The following is a 20,890-nucleotide window of genomic DNA, read 5'->3' as shown; positions in this document are numbered from 1 at the left end:
ACAACAACAAATATGTGTGTGTGTGTTTGAATACAACACATTTCACATGTAAATGCAGAGAAAATTTTACACTAAAAGTTCAATCAAGGATGCACCTCTTCTGTTTAATTAAACAAAGAAGGCAGTATTAGATATTCATATAGGTACATATGGTAAGATAGTGCAGTGTAGTGGCTAGAATGCTAGATTGGGAACAGAAAAATATATTTTCAATTACATCTTATGATTCTAAGAATTTGTGTTTTTAAATAAAAATGTAACGAGATTTGCAAAATTCTTTTTACATGGAATGGAAATAATCTGAGATTTAAAACAGGTCTGGGATCCCCAATGTAGAGGCTGGTACACTATGCTCACAAACATTTCCCACCATGACTATCATCTTATTTGTCTTTAGAGACTTTTTATTTATTTTTTAAAGAATAATTTTAAAGAATAAGTATTCTGCAAAGCAAAAAACCTCTTGTCTCCAATATTTTCCTTATTTCCAAAAATGCTTCTGAGCCCCAAATGCTCCATAAGGTTTCCTAAAACATAATAATGGTGGATAGCTAAAGCATAGTATTTTGTTTGGAAGTGTGCCCACTTATTTAACATAAAAATAGAATTATGAACAGATAGTTGGAAACATCCTGGCCGCAGAATCTTTAGGATATGACGGGTATCATTTGGGTAACTTAGTACTTTGTAAATGGCTATATCCATATGGGAACCACATGAGAGGCTTTTTAAGGAGACGCTGGGCAGCTATGGGGTTTTTATTTCAGGCCTTTCCTGCACTGACCTAGGAAATCTTTGGTGGTTTGTTGGTCATTAGAACAAGAACTAGTGGTGAGTGCAAACATTTCATGGCTTTACAGGTTCTGCATGAGGGCAGGAGGTGAAGGAAGTATGCAAGGCTTTTTTTCTTGTGTGGCCATTAACTGGAAAATCCCAGAAGGCTGTTAGTTAATTAGAATTTAACCAAGGTTCCTGGAAACATGATATATCCACTTTAGCAATTAAATTTAGCTGTCCTTGGGGGTTTGGATAGAAATCACAGGAGAGGAGAACTAAGTAATTAAATTAGCCAACTGCCCTGTTGTGAGACTGGCATCCACTGTGTGAATTAGCAATTAATGTGGAGAAAAATAGCTGGCCCTTTCAAAAAAAAAAAGACTTTAGCATCTTTGATAGAAGACTGCTGCAAGTAATTCTGTTCCCCCACCTGCACACACCTTCTTTTCCATTGAAGGTGGCCTAAATAGACCACCTTTCAAACAGATGTAACATCACCATGCAGCAATCTGCATTTCTGAAAAACCTGCAGAGTATTTTCTTCTTCTTCTCTATGGCTTTTCTTCTGTCACTTCCCAATGCATCTTTCAGAAAAACATTGTTCTCTTTCATTGGTATGATTGTGCATAGTTAATTTTAAAGTTTCTGCTAATCAATTTCACTAGAGTTTGGGAAATGATCCAGGGAAAACATCCTTCTTTCCATGATGCATAGTTAAGCTATAGAATTAGTTGGCATTGAATGTGTTAGCAAGCAGATAATGCTTTAAGGGCAGTTGCTAATGCTGCTCCTGGTAAAAAATTGCCTGTAAAATGATTTGGACCATCAGTTGGGTAGCCAAGTCATTACACTGCTGATCTGAGCCTTTGGCAAGCAATCAGTATTGGGGTCAGAGGAAGCTCAATAAAAATCTGGCCTTGATCTATCTTTTCTACTCTGTTCCTACTGATGCTAAATTCTTTAATGCAGTAGTTCTTCTTGGAGGTTCCAGATTCAGATCTGGCTCATTTTCTTTGGATCTGAAGCAGGGGCCCAGCAATTTTGAAGTAAAAACTGGTGATTATATATTGATCACCATATTCTAGAATCATCATATTCTTGTCTTATTTCCTACATATCCTCTTGATCTCCTAAACAACTCTTATGTCTTTCCTGTTGCAGAAAAGAAGCAAATTGCATTATCACATTGCTGTTGTGATTAACTACCTTGGGCACTGCATTTCTCTGGGGGCATTGCTGGCAGCTTTTATCCTCTTCATGCGACTTCGGTGAGTATGCACAAAGGTGTAGGATCATCAGATGAAAAGATTCTCCCTTGAAACTTGACAGCTGGGATGGGATGGTGAGTGGTTTCTTTTCTCTTGCAGGAGTATCCGATGCTTACGAAATATTATCCACTGGAACCTGATCACTGCTTTCATCTTGCGGAATGCCACATGGTTTGTGGTACAACTCACCATGAATCCAGAAGTGCATGAAAGCAACGTGGTAGGTTCAAGCTGAATTTGACACAAAATTACTTTAAGGTACAATTTGAGAAAGGATAGAACCTTCAGGTTTTTGAGGTCATGATTACTTAGATTGTTATGAAAATCAAAAAGATCATAAAACTATATTGGAAAGCACTTTAAAGGACTTTAAAGACACTACAGATAATGAAGGTTCTAATTAGTTTGATGGCAAAGAACAGATTTCTTATGCCTAAATTCTAGTTTGAATCCTTGGCATTAGCTGGGAGAAATCTCTGGAGAGACAGAAACAGTGTAGCGTAGCTAGCCCAGCAGTTTACTAATGTGGCCTATGGTCCACATGCAGCCCTCAGAATGTATGGAATCAATAGTTATGGTTTCGTTCTTTATGTTTTGCATGTGGGGAGGGATCTTAAGTACCGGTAGGTGAAACTGTCGCATTAACCCTGCAGGAGATCGATATAAACACTCTACCCTTTAGGATCCTGATCTCCTCACCAAAAATCTGGTTCTGGCTGTGCCCATGTTTTGAAGTCTGGGGCATGATGTTCTTCACCACGCCTGGCAGAGCCCATGCACAAATGAAAGTTGGATATCTTTGGCTTAATTTTTTTTAAATCCCATTTATATCCCGCCCTTCTCCGAAGACTCAGGGTGGCTTACAATCTAAAGCATAAATCAATGTGCTTAGCAATAGCCTTCATTCTATTACAGGCTGGCTGCCTATTTTTATTTTTAAAGGCACAATTTGATAGATTGATATGACAACATAAATGGTTGAATCAGGCAGATTAATCTCTATATGGGGGTAAGGAACCTATGGCTTTTCTGAATTTGACAGGTTGCACTTCCCTGTGTACGTGATCATTGACCTAACCTTGATGGACCTTGATGCAAGATAAAGTCAAAGAATAAATGGAGGACTATATGTCTCTACTCCTGTTTTGTATGTTTCAGTAAGGAACCTGAGGATCATACACGAACCATCAATAACAGCCCGATCTTTTGCTGTAGATACCAGTGTTTGGTAGAGTTAAAAAAGCCAATATGGTAGTTCTGGTAGCAATCAAGACTGCTATGGCAGTGCAGTCAAGACAGTGTTGTTGACATTTTTTCCTGTTCCCCTGCAAACACTAGTGGCTGTCAAACTCTTAAAATTGCACTACAGTAAAAAAATAGAGAACATGATTTATTTATTTATTTTTACAAATTTCAGAACATCCTGTTTCTAGGAATCTACCTAATTTTTCCTGCAGATGATTGAGAAATATATGAAGATTTTTCCCCCCTATTTTTAGGCCCACTTAATTTTCCTGCCTTTTGCCTTCTAAAATAAGCCAACACTTTATTTTGGATATTAGTACTGTTTTCCCCCATGCTTAAAACCTCACCATTTTAAATGCAGCCTGTCTTCACTCTTGGCCTGTAATTTTTGACCAGATAATATAACTCCTTCTTATGTAGCACTGCACTCCTTTTAAATGATTGGCTCATTCATCTGAGGTTGCTGTTTCCTAGACAGGACATTCTACTCAGCGGTTTCTGTGGCTTACAGTAATCTTGTTACAAAACAAATTTTAGAAAAGTTGCACAATTTAAACTGTAAAAGAGCAACTCGAGGCATATTACTGAAGATAAGCAGAATGATTGGCACAGGACAAATATAAATCTGTCAAACTTTTATACAGAAAAATAGAATAATAAAAATAAAACTAGAATAATAAGTTGTATTATTAGTGTTTTAATGCCTGGTCTCAAAGTAACAAAAAAGAGGAGAAAGAAATGATTTTTTTATTGTAAATTCTGGCCATTTTAACTTGGTATCTCTTTGTTAGTCTGATTGGCAAAATACCGTAAGAGATGCTTTCCAAAACTGTTTAATACTGTGATCTAGTCAAATTTTTGCTAGTCTGGAGTATTAAGAAAGAACTATAGTTAGAAACAAAATAGATAGGGCTTTTTATGCCCAACATACGTTTTCTTAATGTTCTGCATTTTAGATAAGATATCCTACAATATCAACCTATGGTGATGAGAATGACTGTTCAGCACAAGGAAGACATTCAATGAATTTCAACTATTGGCAGGGTATAAGAAACTGTAAAACAACTTGATTATGGATAGACTTTGGTTAGATTATTTGTAAATTAAAGAAAGTATGGAGCACTCCCTCCTCCAATTTTTCCAATAACAACAACTCTACTAGTAGATAGAGCTGAGAAACAGTGACTAGCTTGGTTGTCCCATGGACATTCATGGGCACTGGTGACCTTGATCCTTTACCACACCTTAAGCATAATGATTCTTAACTGCCTAATCAGAAGCTTCCTACAGTAGAACTCCCATTAATGAATTCTGCTTGTCCTTCACACTGTAGCCATGGTGCCGTCTGGTCACAGCTGCCTACAACTATTTCCATGTCACTAACTTCTTCTGGATGTTCGGTGAGGGATGCTATTTGCACACTGCTATTGTTCTCACCTATTCAACAGACAAGCTGCGGAAGTGGATGTTCATCTGTCTTGGCTGGTGTGAGTAGCAAGGAGAAGGGTGGGAGAGGGTTGGTGCATCCAAGTAAGTTCGCTTGATGATGGGAGGCCTCTGCTGAAAAGAATTCCCTCAATGTATCCAATTGGCACCAGGAAGAGGAAGAGAACTCAACCTATCTGGTGATATCTGGTAGAACAAAGAAATATGCAGGGGCATCACCATATTATTTTTGATTTAATCATACCTGAACTGACATAAAAGTTGGATACCAGGAGGAGGGGAGGATATTCTGGAAAGCACCAATTGGGGAAGGTGTTATAATCGTTATCACTCTTAATCACCCCTTTTGATTAAGGGGTGTCCAAAGACATTTCATGGCCTGAAGTGAAGAGTAACTCTTCTGAAATAATCTGCTGCTGCCTCTTAACACCCACCATCCACCATCCAAAACATGGTTCTGTTTGCGTAGTAGAACTTTACACACCCTATGGAATGCTTCATCTTTATTACTACTGGTATACAAATTCTGGACCCAATTTTGCTATTGCAAAAATTCAGAAATAATCTATCATATTACTTTTATTGCTGATACTGAGAAATAGAAGGAGATTCTGTGGCTGAATCATGATAATATATTGATATCCATATGGTCTTGGTCCTACTATCCCGCAGACCCTTGGGTGATATGTGAGTGTCCTAGACTTTGTAATGGAAGCCCTTGTTTCCTGAGTAAAGTTGTTTTATTCTTGTGGTTTTTGCTTCTATTTGGATGCTTTTAATACTTATGTAAGCCACTTCAAGTGGCAAGTTGACAGCTTTATAAATTGAAAAAAATAAAGCAATAAATAAATTATAAGTCCCTATTGAAATGAAGTACAACAGCTTTTTAAATGTTCAAGGAGCTGCTTTTCTGGTTTGGTAACAAAATATGGATGTAAACTCAGAACCATAAATTAATGTTTGTGGTTGCCAAAAGTCAACACTAACATCACCAAGAGTCAACACTGACTTGATGGCACACAATCAATTTGCACAGATTCAGTGTATTCAGAACACCCAGAAAACTGCCCCAGAACCACCTAGACCAGAGGACTCCAATCTTTTTGGGCTTGCAGTCTGGAGGGAAGGAGAGCAGCTTCCAAATTGCTGCATGTGTGTGCATGCATGCAAACAGGGCCACACGCACTGGCACAGCATTAGCAGCCCCATTCGTGCATGTGGCATGTGCTGGCACTGTGCACATACACAAATGGCCATGCATCCCCACAGCGGCTAGCAGGCCATTTGTGCATGCACTAATGGGCTGCACACCTTGCCTGGTGCTAGCATTTGCACATGTGCAAATGGGCCATGCACACCGGCCCAGCAATAGCGGCCCCATTCATGCCCACATGCATGTGCAAATGGGGCCACGAGTGCTAGTGCAAGTGGGGGTGATGCATGCCCACACGTGTGTGCACCAGCCAGCCATTTCTGTGGTCCACTGGCCAAGAGCCCGCAGCCCAGTCCTGGGCTGTGGCCCAAAGGTTTGGGACCCCTGATCTAGACCAGTCTTATCATTGGGCAAAGAATGCAAGAAGCCCTTTTTCATGCTATGAAAAAAAAAACATGTTTACTGCTCAGGTGGGGGAAATATGCCACCATAAATGCTACAATAATTTTACTGGCTTTTGGCACAACACATCTTGTGTTGGATCGGGTTTCTATATGCTGCTTCAGCCATGGGAGCAAAATGTCCGGGTTCAGGAAATAATATTTCTGGTTGTTTGTGTGGATAGAACTGGATACCCTCATGTTCAGCCTGTTGTTGGATCTTGTGTTGATGTTACCACTAAAAAGTATTTGTTGCATTTACAGGCATCCCTTTCCCCATCATTGTTGCCTGGGCCATTGGAAAACTCTACTATGACAACGAGAAGTAAGTCAATCCCACTTCCGCTTTTCTGCTACTATGGTAATGACTTCCAAATCAAGCTTGTGTTGCCATACAGTGGGTGGGTGCCCTGCTGGCACCCAAGAAGCATGAATCACTTTGCAATCAAGAACAATCTGAAATTATTTCAGAAGGTTAGGTAGGAGGGGAAAGTAGCCCTACTTACAGGCTTCACCTTACTCAGTGTGGTTACCTCTTTTCTCCCACTCCTTTTTCAATGCATGAATCTGACCAAAGCAATTTATCTATGCAAAATATAGTTTTTCCATTTTCAGATTGTCTGCAAATCAGAAGTTGCCTTGGATTGCAATGTCCAAGTAGAACATTAGTTACTGAGGGCAGAGCCTGTTTATAAATATATTAGATGTAAATAAAACAATAAACAGAACATTAGAACAATGCAAAGTAAATGCAGCATCAAAAACATTTAAGGAATTCCTTCTTCAAGTTGGATAGAAAGAGGAATTTCCACAGTGTTATGTTCAGATGTTGCAGGGAATATAACCTCTACTTGAAAAGATACCTTTCTCTATTAAAGCTATTTCATAGGTCTTTCGTGTTGCTACATTGAAGAAGCAGGATATGAAAAACACTGATGTTTTTGAACTCTGATGTTGAAGAAGACTTTTGAGAATATCATGGACAGCCAAGAAAATAAACAAATGGCTTGTGAAGAAATCAACCCAGGGTTCTCACTCAAGTCATGATTTAGGCTCAATTTACTATACATTTGGACACATCACGCAAAAATCTACAGTAGTTCTCATGGAAAAGTTAAAGATAACCAATATCAAGGTGGATGGACTAATTTACAGACAATAGGTGTATAAATGGAAGACCTGAAGGAATATGTTATGAACAGATTATCCTGTAGAAAAACTCTGAGTGTAGTTGCTATGAGTTGATATTAACTTGATGGCACATAATAAATAAAGTTGCTACTTCTCAGCCCAATCCATCTTGCAGGTTTGCTGTGTAAATAAAGAATTATGTATTATAATATACAACATATATTAACTCACTAATATTTTCTCCACTTCCTTCAGCTTTCAGATAAATAACACAGCTGTAACTCTGCCTGCTTTGTTCCTCAGAGATATAAATGTCACAAATACTTGATACAAATAAGTTATTTGATTCTTCTAGTACTCTTTAGTACTTTACCTCTTTTAAGATGGCAGCAGAGGAGAAGTAGCAACATCTGTGGCATAAGTCATGTGGCAGAATAGGAAATCTACTCTCCAGATCTTGAGGACTGCATCTCTTATCAACCTGTATGTTGATGGTAGGGGATTATAGATGTTGCAGTACAGATTTTCTAAAGATACCTGATTTCTTGCCTCTGTTGTTGCTCATGTGCTTTGGCTCAAATAAGTAGTTCCTTACCAATCCAAATTAGGAAAAATAATCTCATAAATATGTATTTATTGTAGTAAAGCAAGATTCTAGTCCCATTAAAACAAAGAAGCTTGAAACACTGTATTGTATTTTTCCTGAAGGGAAAGGAAGGGCCAATCTGTTCTTCAACTCAGATATCCTGGCATAAATCTAACTTCTTTTTTTCCCCCTTTGCTATTAATTATACACCCTGCTGCTGCTTTTTAAAAACCTATAAGCATCTGAAGCCTGGAGCTTCAATATCCCAATCTAATTCAGCTTTTATTATTAGCGCTCGCTCAGTTGGTCAAGTTTCAAGGTGCACAAAAGTGGAATGATTAATGAAAACTGAACACATCTCGGGGGAAAAAGTATACCATTCAGTCACAGAATAGAATTCAGCCAGAAAGGGAGTAACAGACCAGACAGACCAAGTACCTCTAACGAAACCCCAAAAGGGAAGACTCCGTTCATTTAAACAACATTCTAATTTAACAAGCGCAGATGAGGTGTTTTCCATGCACCCTCAGGCCTCCATTCCCAAGGATTTGATAGGGGCAGACTTAGCAGCCTCCTGACAAGCCTATTCCATAGTAATTAATCAAGCAGACAAACAGGATTGATTTCAGCCTGCCACCTTTTACCTTAATTGCCAGCCCTGGTTTTCATTTCCATGCTAAGTTCTAACTGAGGTCATAGCTGAAACCAGGTTACAGTCTTGTAATCAGGTAGGAGCTGCTTAAAAAGCATTCCTCATTTGGGATAAAAGGTATGCCACTTTCTCTGCAACAACACAGCAGATGCAGACATGGGCATTTCGAAAACATTGCCTAGCAAACTTTATCTGTTTGAGTGGTTGAGAAATTGCAGGAATAAAGGACCTGATAAGAATTGGAGGACACGGAAAAAGATGAGTTAATATTGCTCCACTTCCTCCATACTACAGTCCAAAGAAAAAAACACAGACATTGGCAGCTAAAACCACCTTAACCCATATTTAATGATATGATTTTGCCCTCAGCAAGATTTATTGGAAGTTTTGCTTATCAAAATAGGATGGATGGTTCTGTTAACCTTTTCAGTAAGAATAACCTACCCCCAGTGAAAGTAAAATGGGACAGTGTAGAATATTATACATTGAAAAGGGCAATTATATTTCCATAGGTACCAATGGATACATACCTGCTGCTATGTCCATGCCAAACAAACATCTTTATTTAGCAGAAAGTCTCTTGGTCCCATAAAGCATTCTTAGAAAATAGAAATAATACAAAGGTTTTTTGAGAAACTTTTTTTCAATTTCACCTTGCTTATCTCAAGGCAGTGAATAGACTGCATCTTTAATTTTCTGAAGTTTTTTTAAAGATTAAATATTGTTTTGTTACAAAAATAAAGTTATTAATTTTTAAAAAAATATTCTGGACTATATTCTACATTCTCTCCTAGAGCAAATTATGGCTTTGGAGTAGGGCTGGCAGTAGACTATGAATTAATCAAAATTATTTTTCTTTGCCTTGCTTTTCTGGAGAAGGGCTAATTGTTGAACATCAAAAGGCACACAGCATCCAAAGAGAGAGGTTTTCTTTTTAATACTATTGGACCGATTGTAGGTATTATTTCACATAGCTGGATTTGGGTATTAAACTCTAGCTCTGCTTCAGGTATATTTAAAATCAAGTCCTTTATTTATCTCAATACTTTTAAAACTTGGCAACTTTAAGATGTGTGTGCACTTCAATTCCCAGAACTGCCCACCTGAATTCTGAACATTGGAGTCCACATATCTTAAATGTGCCACATTTCAAAGACACTGATTTATCTGTGTTTTAATTTGCAGGTGCTGGTTTGGAAAGCGCACAGGAATTTACACTGATTACATCTATCAAGGTCCAATAATACTGGTGCTGTTGGTAAGAGTGGAAGCCCCCTCCTGTACAATGCCAAGAATTTCCTTAGGGTAACCAGAGGCAAAAGGAAACAGCATTCCCCATACAGTAATTATGAATGAAAGAAAGAGATCTGGCAGGATCAGTTAATTACAGGTAGCCCTCAAGTTATGAATATAATGGAGCATGCCAATTACATTCATAACCTGAGAATTCATAGGAGTGAATGGCGTAACCTGAACGCCATCACTCCCTGCTTTCGCCCACTCGTTCGGTAGTCAAATGTGAAGGTCGTTAAGTGCACATGAGGTATCTCAGGGTGGAGAAGGCCATGGGGGGCCTTGCGCAGGGACAAGACCACTGTGTCCAGTCACCAAAGGCTCCCCCCCACCATTAAGAGACCACATGCTCCTTTTTGCAACCCTTGGGCCTTTCTATCCCACCTGTCACTGACTGTTAATTTACCTTTGCTGTCAAATTTGAGAATCCCGTACTTCCCTGCATGGCTTTGAGTGCTGGAGTCCTTGTCTAGCCAAATGGAGAAGTGCCGGACTGGCCTCTCCCCTTCCTGGCCTCTCTCAAAAGGTTGGAAGTTGGAAGTTCTGATTGAACTTTTTTTTTAATCCTACAAACTTTTGTTTCCCTGCTCCATTTCTTCCATTTGCAACACAGTGTTTTTTAAATGGCACAGCCAGGAGCAGCAGTCAGGCAATGGAAGTTATTTCCTATTCCATTCTTGCTTGGAGCGGAACCAGGATTAAACGGAGCGCAAAAGGAGCTTCACCCAGACATTTGAGGTCAGCCTCCTGCCCTCCCCAGGCTGCCTCCAGTTCCAGATTAGAGGCAGAGGCTATGAATGAGATTCCAGACTGGCGGAGTCATGCTTGCAATGAGAGGGGTGAGGTGGTTCCACCAACTTGCATTATACAAAGCTGCAAAGGCATTGCCATGCCCTGCACCTCTGCAAAATCTCCATTTTGGAGATCTTGCAGCACGGCTGCGGGGAGGGAGGCAGAACCTGTTTGGCCAAGCCTCATTCCTTTCAATCTAGAAACTAGACAGAGGCAGCCAGCTTCCTCTGAGTGGTTTCTTTCCACTTGTATCCAAATAGGAACAAGTGCTACAAAGAGAGGCGAGCTGGGTGATGGCATGCCAAGCTCTCCAGCTCCATGGTGGTGGAGAAATGCAACAGAGCTGGAGAGTAGGATTGTTTAATAGCCCCTCTTGTAATTTGGAGAAGGAGTGGGTGCTTTTGGCAAGCGAGGGGAGCAGGGCGGTGGTGTGCTAAGCTTTCCAGCTCTGCGGCAACGCAATTTGTGAAATCTGGGTGGGTTCAGCATTCCAACAAGTGTCAGAACAGGGCCTGCACCTGCTTGTGAGAGAGGCTGCGACCAGGGGGGAAGGGGAGAGGCTGGCCCAGTGCTTCTCTGTCTGGCTGGACAAGGGTTCCAGCACCCAAGGCTGTGCAGGAGGCAAGCATGGACAGTTCAGGACTTTCAGATGTGGCACTAAAGTAGCATGTTGCACCATCTCTGCAAGTGCAAATGACTGCTGTGATGTTGCAAGTTACGTAACTTTGGGACCTGGTTGTAAATACTTTTGGTGGGGAATATCATAACTTTGAAACTTCACTAAGTGAACATTCGTAACTCAGGGACTACCTGTATTAGTAGCAGAAAAATGTGCACACTAATTTCTGTCTCTTGTTCAACTCTGAAAGATTTTAACCGTGTTCTGCTCTGCCTCTGGTACTCCTGAATGTAACTTTATTTACTTTATTTACTTTCATACTGGAAAAATAATATTTTGACTTGCTTTGCATCAAGGAGTTATTCTCCGATTGTTTTATTTCCTTTTTTACTCATGACATTACAGATAGATCTAATTTTATTATTGTCAGTAGGCTGGATGAGAAACAAAGGGAGCACTATTTTTTTTTCTTGCAAGCCTCTTGTCCACTAAGAATACCAAACCATTTTTTCAGTCATGGGAAAAAAGGAAAACCTAAGAAGTCTAAGGATTTCTTTCCTTGTGGGTAATTATTTCCACAAGAGTAGGGTTACAGCATAGGGACGCGGTGGCTCAGTGGGTTAGGACACTGAGCTTGTCGATCAGAAGGTCGGCAGTTTGGTGGATCAAATCCCGAGTGCCGCGTAACAGAGTGAGTGCCTGTTACTCGTCCCAGCTTCCGCCAACCTAGCAGTTCGAAAGCACGTAAAAATGCAAGTAGAAAAATAGGGACCCCTCCGGTGGGAAGGTAACAGCGTTCCATGCGCCTTTGGCGTCTAGTCATGCCGGCCACATGACCACGGAGACGTCCTCGGACAAGCGCTGGCTCTTCGGCTTTGAAACGGAGATGAGCACCGGCCCCTAGAGTCGGAAACGACTAGCACGCATGTGCGGGGGAACCTTTACCTTTACCTTTAGGGTTACAGGGGTAGAGAGATCTCTTCCAAAGCAATGTCACATTTTGCTATCTTAAAGTAACAATGAAAGAGTGACATGTTACTTGAATTAGTTTTCTTTTATTCCTTCTTTCTTCCTATTAGTCCTCTTTCCTCTCCATTTTTGTCCTGCTGCTGTACTTCCCTGCCAATTTCTCTCTCCCTATCACCACTGTTTCAATTGTACTCAGCATATTTCACACATATTCCCCATTCCCAGCAAGCCTGCTAATAATGTTCTTTGATGAGGATAATAGTCACTGCCTTATTAAGTACGTCTCTGTTGCAATCTTGATCAATGCAGAGTCCTGGGGAGAAAGTGGGAAGTGATTGTGTTGTTAGAGGCTGATGCCAGGCAGACAGAGATATTGTTTGTGCTCTCTGTGAACTGTGGTCATTATGTTTCCGAATTTGAGTATTAAACTATACTTGAATTGATAGAGGCAAGAGGAGACAAGATCCTCAACCAGAAATTACAGCAATCTTATCTCCGGAAGGTCTTTCAGTCCAAAGTTGTTTATATTCCATTCTTCCAAAGCAACTTTCCTCAAATGAAAGCTTCTCAAATATGGGACTATAGCTTCCATAATCCCCAATGGCTTGGTGTTCTGTATGGTTGAAATAAACTAAACAATTCAGGATATATTGCTGGGTATGTTAGGCACTGACCTTCTGTTTCCTATGTAACGTAAGACAGGAGAAGAAATTGAATGCCGATTTAATACTTTCTCACAGGAAGAAGAAAGGGAATCTTGCCTAAGATTTCCATTCTCCATTTCGTTTTTATACATGTGCTAACCCAGAATTTAGTACTAAATATGACCCAGGTATTTTATTCTACTTCAGTCACGACATTCAATGTAATATAAAGAAGAGACCCATGTTCTTTAACATGACCAAAATTATAAAGAACCAGTTCTAAAACTGTACCAAGAATTGTGGTATCATACTGTATATTTGTAGGCAATGCACAGCATAATAGACATTATTAGGCATTCCCATCAGTAGGTTTTCCTCAGTTTAGTCTGAAAACTTACTGAACTATTTTTAAATGCCTAAAAAGACAAAGAAAGACTGAAAAATAAAGGTGCAAGAAAGAAAAAAGGAAAAGGAAAGAATCTATGAAAAGTGGCATTCCCACCCTCATCATGAAAAGTATAAACATTTTCACAATCTCTTAATCTCGTCCTAGTTAACAAATAGAAACCTCTTCACTCCATACCTCCACACTTAACTATAGGCAAATCCAGTAAGCAATGTCTTTTCCAATCCAGGTGTCAGCAAGAAGTAAAAACAGATCACTAAAATAATCACATTAGTTAACAAGCACAACATGTAACAGGGTGGCTTACAATCTAAGAAGCACAAATCAATGTGCTTAGCAATAGCCTTCATTCTATGTATATGCCTGCTTATTAGGGGCCTCCCCAAGCGGCATTTTTACAAAGGAGCCTTGGTGGAGCAGTGGGCTAATGCCTCCTTATTCTATTGTATACTCATAAATGCACAACAAAGAAATACAGCAATGATGATGTGCTAAAGATTCAGGCAGGGGGAGGGGGACACTTTTAGAAGCTTGTTAAAAAAATATGAATGCTATTGCATAATATTGCACAAACACCAACCAACAATATAACCAGGGAATGGAGGCAATGTTGAATTAAACAGAGACCTGTTGTTTTCTATCAGTTAGTAACAGAATATAAAAATGACAAACTGAATTTTCTAATTTTATACCAAAAAACTTCCAAGGGAAGAAAAGTACATTTGATAAACTCCTGACAAATAAAATTCATCTCCTTCTTGCTTTAAATAGTTGAGAAAATAGCTCCACTCAGTGGCAGAGAATTAAGTTGGCTGAAAAATTAAAATTAAAAAGTGTATTTTGCTGCTACATTGGAAACTTTAAAAATAATATATAAAAATACATTTTCAAGACACACTGTGCACATTCTGACAGTTGGAAACTAGACTGCATTTCTTAAATGTATATATAAAAATATGGTCGTAGGAGGATGGAACCAGGATTAACTAAGCAAATGGCAATGCTCAAGAGAAGATCCCCATAGGACATTTAGTATATACATCATGCAGAGCCAAATACCCAAAGGTTACCATGAGTCATATAGATTGATATGGAGCCCCCAGAACTTGAAGATGTTTGTACATAAGTATTGTTGGATATCAGATATTCAGAAAGACCATGGTTTAAATAAGAACTCAATCATTAACTTATTATTTGACTGTTCCTGAACTTTAGACCTTGAGTCTGAGATGTATCTGAGTCCATTATGTGAGGCTAATAAGTAATGTAATCTGACGAAATGGTTGCACTGTGATAATGTTGAAACTATGCTTTTGTAAGCTTTTCTAACTTTCTCATTTTTAGAACATCTTCTATAAATAACATGCTGCTACTTTGAAGAATGGGGATGTTGAGACTGTCTATTTTTCTTAGCATTTTGTACCCAATTGGATTATTCATAGGTGGCTTGCTGGGGAAGAAAAATGCAAGGAATAGTAAGCAATAAAGATGATTTAAAGTACAAGAATGGGATAATTATGTTTCCATACTATTCCAACTCTTCTACACTCTGTAATGGATTCAGTTAGGGAATAACTTACACACAATGTAGTACAGTATAAAACTCTCCCTGTCCAGTTATTTTATCAGTTTCAAATTGATTTCTGTTTCTGTTCCAGATCAATTTTATTTTTTTATTCAATATTGTCAGAATCCTGATGACCAAGCTTCGGGCCTCGACCACCTCAGAGACCATGCAGTACAGGTATTAACATAGCTGGGGAAGGAGCAGTGCAAAAGGTAAAAGAGAGAGAGGATTATAAGAAGGTCTGTCCTAAACACAAGAGTAACTCCACCAAGAAGCTGACTGAAACAGTTGCTTCAGGAGGGAGATGCAGGAGAGGGAAGTCAGCAGAGTAACTGGGAGGCAACAGTGTAGTTGGGAGAAAGTATACCAAACCAACACCACCCCTTACTACTTACTTACTACTGCTACCTACTATTCTCTCAAAGAGGACAGAGAATAATGGCTCATTGCCTGCACTGAAATAGGATTCAGTACTAGACCAATTCAAGTTTTATTATCACGCCTTCTTCCCCATGATGAAAAAGGGTGTCTGGCATGGAAAACAGATTGTAGGGTTGAATGTTGATATCAAGTCCAATCTTACAGCACAGTAAGATGGGAAAATGTAAAATCTACTGCCTCAGACTACTGGTGAAGGATACACTTTGTTAATGTTCTCATGTAGAATATTGCTTGTTAACAGACCAGAAGTTGCAATTATTCTTTGGCCTGGTGTCCAATTTTTCTATTTGCAATGACTCCATCAGCAGAAAGTCATGCACACACATTGCCCCTCTGAAATTTATCAACTTCTCCCCACTTGTTCTGCTACCCTAAGGTCCAGCATTATAATTCACTGGTGCAGCAATGAGGTACTAAGGTTATAGTCTGGATGGTAACATGTATCCTCTTCCTTCAGGAAAGCAGTGAAGGCCACCCTTGTGCTTCTTCCATTACTAGGAATAACCTACATGCTTTTCTTTGTTAACCCCGGAGAAGATGAAATATCCAGGATAGTCTTCATTTACTTCAACTCCCTTTTGGAGTCCTTCCAGGTAGGCCGAACATCATAAAAATTAGAGCTGAAATTAATTAGGAGGTTGGAATCATGGCATTAATATAGATCTTTCAGTGATATTATATATAAGATATATAAATACCTGACAGGGACGCGGTGGCTCAGTGGCTTAGGACGCTGAGCTTGTTGATCAGATGGTCGGCAGTTTGGCAGGTCGAATCCTGAGTGCCGCGTAACAGAGTGAGTGCCTGTTACTCGTCCCAGCTTCTGCCAACCTAGCAGTTCGAAAGCACGTAAAAAATGCAAGTAGAAAAATAGGGACCACTACAGTGGGAAAGTAACAGTGTTCCGTGCGCCTTTGGCATCTAGTCATGCCGGCCATATGACCACGGAGATGTCCTCGGACAAGTGCTGGCTCTTCAGCTTTGAAACAGAGATGAGCACTGGCCCCTAGAGTTGGAAACGACTAGCACGCATGTGCGGGGGAACCTTTACCTTACCTAAATAAATACCTATCAAAGGTATTTTACGTATTTATTTAACATACTGCTCCTCCACCATTCCCAATTATGAACTCTGTTCTGATAAAAGATAAGTTGCAGGAGCAGTGATTTTCACACACACACACACACACACACACACACACACTTTCCTCCTGTTTCAAGGAATGGGGGGAAACCACATCAACATAACTTAAGGAGGACCACTTGACAGAGTCAAACGCTATAAGTGTTTGAATTTATATTTAATTTAAATGTAACTACATTTCTAAAAATGCAACTAGTTGAAAACTCTCCAAGAATTGAATGATATTCTTTATGACATTAAAATTTCAATTGAGCGACAGGTTTTGGTGAGAACCCACACTGCATGTTGTGTTCCAAGGACTCAGATTGTGCATTTTTGTTACAAATACTGTTATTAAATACTGTTATTATGTAGAAAATTCAGAAATTGCCAACGTGCAAGCAATCTAGCAGTAGAGAGCCCACTTCCCTATTAAATAATAGGCAGAAGATAAGTCATGTTATAGAGCAGATTTACTGATTACAGACATGAATGCTTTAGAAATTAATCTTTGAACTTGCTTGTAGAAAGCCTGGGGGAAAAGATTACGATCATTATTTTCTCTTCTCTAAACAGTAATTGATTCATCATCTTTTTTTCTTCTCCATCCAGGGTTTTTTTGTCTCCGTTTTCTACTGCTTCCTGAACAGTGAGGTGAGTTGGGGTTGGAAATGAAGGAAATGCATGCCATCAAAGATATGCTTTTTATTTATTTTAAAAAATAGTCTAAGCTTTCTTGCCACAATTGTTAAGTAAATCACTGCAGCTTTTTAAAAAAATTAATACAATTGTTAAGGGAACTGAGCTTCCCCATTGCTTGCTGATTCAAGGACACATCAGCCGTCACAAATATGAGCCAGTTTTCAGGCATCCAAATTCTGACATGACCATGGAGATGCTACAACGATTATGTGAAAAACAGCCATAAATCACTTTTTTCAGTGCTGTTGTAACTTTGAACAGTCACAAAATTTATGAATGTTAAGTCAAGGATTACGTGTATTCCTAAAATAGGTGCAAAACATGGGTTTGGAGGATTGGCTTAAAGAGAATCAAGACAAACTGCATATTGGTAGTCTTATGTCTGAACAAGGAACACTCATTCCTGAAGAATATCTGTGTCCAACATACAGGACAAGACCTTTTTTCTCCTTCTTTATCTTGTCTCCCTACATCTTAGTTATCCAGAAATCAATTTCAGCCACTGCTTGTGATACAGCAAATCTTTTATTTTTTTCAAATTGAATCCTACTTCTATCATTATTTTTAATCAGCTGGAAAATATTGCTATGGTATCTACTTTATCTCAAAAGACCTACTCGTTGTATAACCAACTTTAGGTGAATTAATAAATAAACATACCATTGCTACAGAGTATCCCCAGGAATGTGGTTACTGGGACTGAAATTTGCTCCAGAAGATTTTTGTTTTTTCTTTCAGAATTGTCAACCATTTTACTTACAGTGCTTAAGAGTTATCCTGTGTCCATTGCCTTATGGAAAATTAAAATAATAGCTGCCCAACATTAATTAAACTATTTTCTCTAATTATTTGTGTAGGTTTCCTGAGAAAATAAGAATTTTTCACATGTGGACACTTAATACAATTTTCTTTGATAAAACTTTGATAAACATTCTCATTACAGATTTTAGACTGTGGTTTTGCATTTATGAAAGCTAAGGATTCACAGTGCACCCTTTAATATTTTTGTACAAAGCAGATTCGTTGTGATCTAAAAACCTTGGCCTTCGGGGGGTTTTCCTTTAAAATAAATTTCATCATCTTCAATGTGATCACATATTGGGTTGAAATATTTCCAAAAGTTATGAGACACCCAAGGCAGCTCTAATACATCTAGAATGGCCTTAGTCTTCATTGAATCTGGGTCTCCTTTCAGAGGAGAAATTGGGAAGTAATAATGTTTATTTTTATTTTTTTGTGATTTCTTTTTTTCCAGGTCCGTTCTGCAGTACGAAAGAGGTGGCACCGATGGCAGGACAAACACTCCATCCGTGCCCGAGTAGCAAGGGCCATGTCCATTCCTACATCCCCAACTCGTGTCAGTTTCCACAGCATCAAGCAATCAACTGCTCTCTGAGAGTCAAAGTTTAGGGAGAAATTTTTTACTGTCTTTCCTAAGTTACAGTTTAGGAAAGGCCAAAAGATTTTGTCCACATTTTGCAGACATTTTATGGTACAAACTGTTTGCATTGGAAGGGAATGTTTGTGAGGTTGGAACTGCAAGTCCTGGCAAACCAAGCGGTTCTGAGACAAGGAGAACTTTAAGGCCTACAACTGCAACGTTTCATCCTAAAAAAAGAAGAAGTTATGGCCGATTTTATTTTCTAATACACCTGAAGATTTTTGTTCTATTTGCTTACTGGTTTGGAAAATGTTTATCTATCACAAGCGCTGCAGAAAAAAAGTTAGCAGTTGGAATTGGTGAGCAATAAGCAAAATGAAATGCAGCAAGATTAATCCTGGAATACTGTCTCACATAAAAAAGCACATAAAAGGCTTTTTAAAAATCATTTATGAGTTCATTAAGATAGAAGTAGCTAATGTCCAAAACAAGGCAAAGGCACAAATCTCACATTCAGGACCATGTATCTGATTCTGTGCAATAAATAGAGCTGGTGGACACTGCCATTATGTAAACTCCCTTAGTAAATATCCTTAGGACATCTGACTCCTATATGAAGATTTCAGTGGTAAGAGAAAGTAGAGCTGTTCCTATGTTCTTCCTCATCTAAATCTGCTGCAGGTGACGCCAAAGATCTAAAGCCTGGTGGACTCTCATTCAAGATGATGACTAACCTTGTTCCATGATTCTGGTATTACCTGATTTTCACCATAGACAGCCTACTTGAGCCCCAAAATGGAGTGGGACAATAATGCATTCCTTTTGGTATCTCTTAATAAAAAATAGTACCATCCTTTATCCTTGCTTGCAATTTTTTAGGAATCTCCTGCACAATTCTTTCCTTGCCCAGAAAAATTTAGCCACATCTATATATGTATTAACAGGGACGTGGTGGCTCAGTGATTAGGATGCTGAGCTTGTCAATCAGATGGTCAGCAGTTTGGCGGGTTGAATCCTGAGTGCCGCGTAACAGAGTGAGCGCCTGTTACTCGTCCCAGCTTCTGCCAACCTAGCAGTTCGAAAGCATGTAAAAAAGCAAGTAGAAAAATAGGGACCACTACGGTGGGAAGGTAACAGTGTTCTGTGCGCCTTTGGCGTCTAGTCATGCCGGCCACATGACCACGGAGATGTCCTTGGACAAGCGCTGGCTCTTCGGCTTTGAAACAGAGATGAGCACTGGCCCCTAGAGTCAGAAACGACTAGCATGCATGTGCGGGGGAACCTTTACATTTACCTTTTACATATGTATTACACTATGGAGAGAGGGGAGGGAGGAAGAACAGGACCGAGCACAAAATTCCCAAAAATTGTTGCTTCTTCAACTTTGCTTTTCAAAGCCAACTGCTTAATGAAGAACATTTGAAAGCATGCTGACAATTCTGGTAACATCCCAGAAGTCATAATATGAGATTAACCAAGGTTTTTTGTGATAAAAAAAATACTACCTTACCTTTTCCTATGATTAGAAATTTATAGGACAATTTTCATTGTAAATATAGGAACACAGCTTTCTGCAGAATTTGGATTAATATTCATAAGTCTTCACTTGAATGTCTGATTTTTTGTGTCTTGGGCCACAATTCCCATAAAAATAGTTCCTGCATCATTAGCATTTTTGTTGGAATTTATAAACAAAAATCCAAGATTAAATATTAAGATGTCTCTTTCTTGTAATTTGGAGTACTCTTGTGTGAATGAAGTTCAGGCTCTGAGAGTAATTGAGCCATTTTCTAATAGCTTGATGTTAGAGAAGATCCTAGCAGAAGTGAACTGCTAACAGGGGATTCCAAAAACTTTGCATTATATATTACTAGACAATCCATGCCCCATTGGGTTATTATTTTAAGAGATATTTCTTTACCTAAGCAAAGGCAGGCAAAGAAACAGTGGGAACAGGAGCAACCTGACTTCCTACAGACTTCTGCATTGAATTTCCTTGTGGAAATCTGAAATTGTCTTCCCTTCCCTTCTCAGCAGCCGGGTAATGACAGCTGCAGGGAGGGGAAGGGAGCAAGGGATTGCAAGACAGTTTATTCAGAATGACCAGAAAATGGTTGCTGATTAACTAGCTGGGCATTTCAGAGTCTTGTGGAGAGAATATCATTTGGATATTGATAAATAGAAAGGAGGGGATTGTTAATAAGCGCTTGGATCTGTTAAGTTTTTAAATCACTGCGGGTGAGTCATTCTGTCAG

The 20,890-nt window shown here is 39.2% G+C and overlaps 1 protein-coding gene across 1 annotated transcript; it reads left to right on the top strand.

Annotated features, from left to right (window-relative positions):
* Positions 1 to 2,235: 2,235 nt before the first annotated feature.
* LOC308677318 (corticotropin-releasing factor receptor 1) lies at positions 2,236 to 18,682 on the top strand (the record flags this gene model as incomplete). The annotated part of the gene is made up of 8 exons (XM_081343588.1): positions 2,236 to 2,265; positions 4,624 to 4,777; positions 6,594 to 6,654; positions 9,884 to 9,956; positions 15,080 to 15,165; positions 15,887 to 16,022; positions 17,165 to 17,206; positions 18,510 to 18,682. 8 exons carry the CDS (start codon positions 2,236 to 2,238, stop codon positions 18,648 to 18,650), a joined length of 723 nt encoding a protein of 240 aa, XP_081199714.1. The 3' UTR covers positions 18,651 to 18,682.
* Positions 18,683 to 20,890: the final 2,208 nt, after the last annotated feature.

Source organism: Vipera berus, assembly GCF_964194415.1.
Source record: "Vipera berus genome assembly, chromosome: Z".
Classification (NCBI taxonomy): Eukaryota; Metazoa; Chordata; class Lepidosauria; order Squamata; family Viperidae; genus Vipera; species Vipera berus.
The sequence above is the reverse complement of the archived record's forward strand: the minus strand, read 5'-3'. Positions and strand labels throughout refer to the sequence as shown.